This window comes from Austrofundulus limnaeus, unplaced genomic scaffold (assembly GCF_001266775.1).
Source record: "Austrofundulus limnaeus strain Quisiro unplaced genomic scaffold, Austrofundulus_limnaeus-1.0 Scaffold9, whole genome shotgun sequence".
Taxonomy (NCBI): Eukaryota; Metazoa; Chordata; class Actinopteri; order Cyprinodontiformes; family Rivulidae; genus Austrofundulus; species Austrofundulus limnaeus.
Genome location: NW_013952411.1, coordinates 4,496,152 through 4,500,516, shown reverse-complemented (window position 1 = coordinate 4,500,516; position 4,365 = coordinate 4,496,152). Strand labels below are relative to the sequence as shown.

Genomic DNA, 4,365 nt, shown 5'->3' with positions numbered 1-4,365 from the left:
TACCACATACTGAAAAGATCTGGGTCATATTTGGCCAGAGGGGTAATCCAGAACAGGGGGCAGAGATAACAGAAGCTGCAGGACAGAGGAGCAGGGAAATGAGGACAGGTAGAGGTGGGGAACTTATTTCTAGCAGCTAAGCAGGTTGGGAGATGGTTATTTAATCTGTTTTCTTTTTACATCCTACAGGCTCAGAGATGTTGTCCTTTTATGTTCATATATCTGCAAAACAGAGGAAAAGCCCTGTAAGTTACAAACAATACAACCATCTTTATCGTCTTTACCAACCTCAGTGTTTGTAGAGAATGACCTGTGACCCGGTCGCTACACGCTTTCGTACCTACAAAATGGTGTTAAAGYTACTCACCCCAAAGACATGAAGACCTGTCCAAACAAATCTAACAAACAAAGTAGAAGTATTTGGAGAACGCTCAATGTAAAATCCCCAGGTTATGAAAACAAGAGCGTGCAGCCGCTGAGCTGTGATTGGCTGTCACAGCTGGACATCATCACTAAAGCAGCCTCTGGCTCTGTTCTTCAGTGTCAGATCAAGGAGAGATCAACACCAACATTGAATCAGTTCTTTGAGACAACCCCACGCCTGAAACTACTCCATGAAAATTCATTCATAACTTTTTGAGTAATCTTTTGCACAGATGAACAGACAAACCAACGCTACCAAAAACATAACCTCCTTGTCTGAGCTAAAAAAAAAAAAAAAAAAACAGTTATTTTATCATATCAATGTGTCCTTAAATTTAAAGTTTGAAAACAGCTGCCAACAACCACCTGTTTACCTTCAGAAGCAGAAGTAAATGAACAGGTAAACAATGGTAATACATGACAAACATTAAGAATGAAAGAATACCTGCTGAAAATGACAGATATTATCACAAGTTTGCTGCCAGTGTTTTTAGATTTTCTTTTTCCAGATATACTTATATACATAAGAGCATATTTTTGGACTATATGCAAATTCCCATCATAAAGACTACATCAACAAACTTTGTGACAATAAAATTCTGCCATTCTCAACAATTGTGGTCACAACAGTATATTTGGCCAATCCAACACTCGTATGGTGCTTGGCGTCCACACCTTGTTTAGATGACAGAAGTAAAGTAAATGTGGGTTTATCACAATAAATACTGCTTGAATCATGCAGACTGAATATCGTGCAGGCTACATGATGAAAACTGAGAAATTAAAATAGAAATATTGTATTTGTAACCTGTTCAGGGTGTACCCCGCCCCTCACACTGTGACCCTGATAAGAAGATAATGAATGGATATACAAATATTGCTCATCCTTCTTTAAAAAACAAAACAGTATCATTTCACGTTACAAGCTTCAGACCCTCCTATTTATTTTTTTGTGGGTTAGCTGCTGAAAAGGTTTTGGACCRTTCTTTTAGGCAATCGGTTTTAACATTTATATTTTAGTCTATGCAACAGCAAAAGACAAGAGCTTATCGAACGAACATTTTTAAATATAAAAGTTATCAAAGGTTGCAACATGGGGGTGTAAAACTCTGGTCCTATATTAGGCCCGCTATCCTGCATGTTTTTTAGAGGTTTCTCTGATCCAACCCACCTGATTCAGTGACTGAATTAACTCTTCAACTTGTGCAGAAGCCTGTTAATTACCCATTCATGCAAATCAGGTGTATTGGAGCAGGAACATGTCTTAAACATGCAGGATAGCAGTCCTCAAAGACCACTTTGACATTAAGTTTTTTCAATAATAATGAATTATAATTTTTGATCAGTGAGGAAAATCTGACGACCAAAATGAGGGAGCGCTGCCTGCATAACAATTTCTCTTTAAAAGATGTTTGTTTTTGTAATTTAGATTTCGTCTTTTACATAATTTATTTTTTCATGGTTGTCTTGAAAAGCAGTGGTAGCTTTGCTAATCACACCAATACGCTAAAAATATAGCTTTCCAAATGCTAAACATGYAAGAAAAAGAGCAGACTCCTACGCTAACTGATAACTCAAGGTCCAGACGTCTGGCGTCCACAGAAACATCAGAATCTTGGCTAAAAGCAAAAACATTTCTACATCCAACAAACAGTTAAAACCACAAGCAGTCGTATCAAGTAGACAAATTGTACAAAGTGGTGTTACATTAAAACACACAACCAACACGTCTGCTGAAAGCAGACACACAAAAAGCTAGATACACACAAGGCACATGATGCATAGTGCAGCACTGCATGTGTGAGGGGATATTTGTTTTTGTTTTCATCAGCAGAGCAAAATTTTAGCAGAAGCTAATTGATCCGCTAACCGTTTTTAAAATTAGCTAAAATGCTAATGTGCTAAACAAAAGGTTAGCTTCGTGATTAGCACAACTGTTGAAAAGCAGCAACATTCATTTAATTTAACAMAAAAATAATCAGACTCATGAATAACGATGAGACAAAATGATTTTATGTGGTATCTTGGTTGCTGTTGAGCAAACAGTTCAGAGACAGGAGGGAGTGGGTAGGCAACGGTAGATTTCAACAACAGGATGACGTTTGTTCAACGCTCTGTACACATGAACTGCTTTAAGTGTCGTATGGCTGTGAAGCAGAAGGATGCAGACACGTCTTTGACCATGTGACATTCTCAAAGAGCTGGGCTGGAGCGCACACACACACACACACACACACACACACACACACACACACACACACACACACACACCAGCTGACTTGGTCCCTTTGATGGCGGTGTTCTCCTCAAACAGGGAGAGAAGCAGCAGAAACTTAAAACACATGAAATGGTTTTGTCTTTCACACGTGTGCGCCCAGCACATCAGCACACGCACACACACACACACACACACACACGTAGCATTCACTGCGCAAATGCGAACAGCCTAATCTAGGATAGCAAAAAAAAAAAAAGAGAAATATTTAACTTCAACTACCCAGCAGAGGCTGGTGTTCCAGCTTTGTACAGTATTTATAATTGTATATTATTATAAAGCATTTCTGTGATAATAAATTTATTAAATAAGGAAACATAATCTTGCAAATAACAGAACATCAACTGCTCACACTGTTTGTTATCAACTGTAAACTAATAAAGCAGCGAATAATAACTCTGAGCTTAAAGTCCACCGGAACATCACCGGACGACGTTTCTTCTCAGCTTTCCGACTCGGTAACGTTCCCTGATGCTGAGGGGTCCTCCCCTTGTTCCAGCGCTGCTTTTTCTCCGTCCTGCTGTCCCGTGCGACTCCTCGCTGCGCTGAGGGAGGAGCTGTGAAAGCGTGGGAGGAGACRGAGGGGCTTTCCCGATTCACCGGGCACGGCGCTTCTTCTGCAGGAGTCAACGAGGGAAGGCGAAGCATGACTGATTCAAAGACCTGCTGAGACTGAACATGTTTGCCTGGGAGCTGAGCAGCGAGCGCTTCGTGGTCCTGGTGTCCTTCATACCATGAATTCATTGTTGCCGTACAGTACCAGGTGCTGGGGGATGTCAGGGGGGTCCCCGGCGTGGCTCTCGCCCTCTCTCGTGTGCTTGGCTGCTGAATGTCTCGCCCCTTTCAGCTTCTGCTTGCCTTTCTCTGGGTTGTATGTGCCGCGGCTCGTAAACTGGGGCCTTTCTCCGGAGGTGCCCTCCTGCTCTGCCGTGGGGCTGCTGTCGAGGCCGGCGGCTCGGGAGGACCGGGGTGCGTTCAGGGCCTGAGGCTGAGGCTGAGGCTGGCCCGGGGCTTTGGAGTGGAACCGGAACCGCTGGGAGGAGGAGGAGGACGGCGATGGGTGGAAGTGCGATGAAGAGGAGTAGAAGGAGGAGTCCGCAGAGTCCAGGCTGTCAGGCTGCGGGCGGCGAGCGCGTCGATGGTGGCTCTGCCCGTCGTTTCTGCGAGGCAGCAGGGAGGTCAGCGCCGGACTCCTCTCTGTAACGAGAGCCAAGCTTTATTCTTCTAGACAGCTTCAACAAAAACCTCTCTGCAGCCATGAAATGAGAGGTTCTTAGGTGTGGGCGGAGCTTGGTACAACTGATTGGTCAGATTTATTGGTAATTAGCAGGGTTGTATAAAGGTACTTCAAAGTGATACTTCAGTAAAAGTACTAGTATATTACCATAAAATTACTTTGGTAAAAGTTCAAGCCTCCTCTAAGTATATTACCTGAGTAAAAGTCCTAGTATCTAATATATTTTGTAGTTCGATATAAAAGTAAATTTCTGACATAAAATGTACTTAAGTATTAAAAGTACTGAGTAAAAATGAGCGGTTTGATTTTCCAAAATGACATTTAATAGGAGGTGACAACCTCAAAAAATGTTTTTCTAAAGGCCAAAATGACTAGAATGTCATAAAAAATGTTTAAAAAATTTAGGATGCACTAGTCTACCTGTTTCAGC

At 42.1% G+C, this 4,365-nt stretch overlaps 1 protein-coding gene across 8 annotated transcripts in view; it reads right to left on the bottom strand.

Moving 5' to 3' along the window:
* Nucleotides 1-2,414: 2,414 nt before the first annotated feature.
* myo9aa (myosin IXAa) overlaps nt 2,415-4,365 on the bottom strand; it is a 143,092-nt gene continuing 141,141 nt past the window's right edge. For all 8 annotated transcript variants that reach the window (XM_014001575.1, XM_014001577.1, XM_014001579.1 and 5 more), the window contains one exon: nt 2,415-3,895. In XM_014001575.1, the coding sequence (XP_013857029.1) occupies nt 3,426-3,895 (470 nt within the window). In that variant the 3' untranslated portion in view covers nt 2,415-3,425. The remainder of the gene's footprint in view (nt 3,896-4,365) is intronic.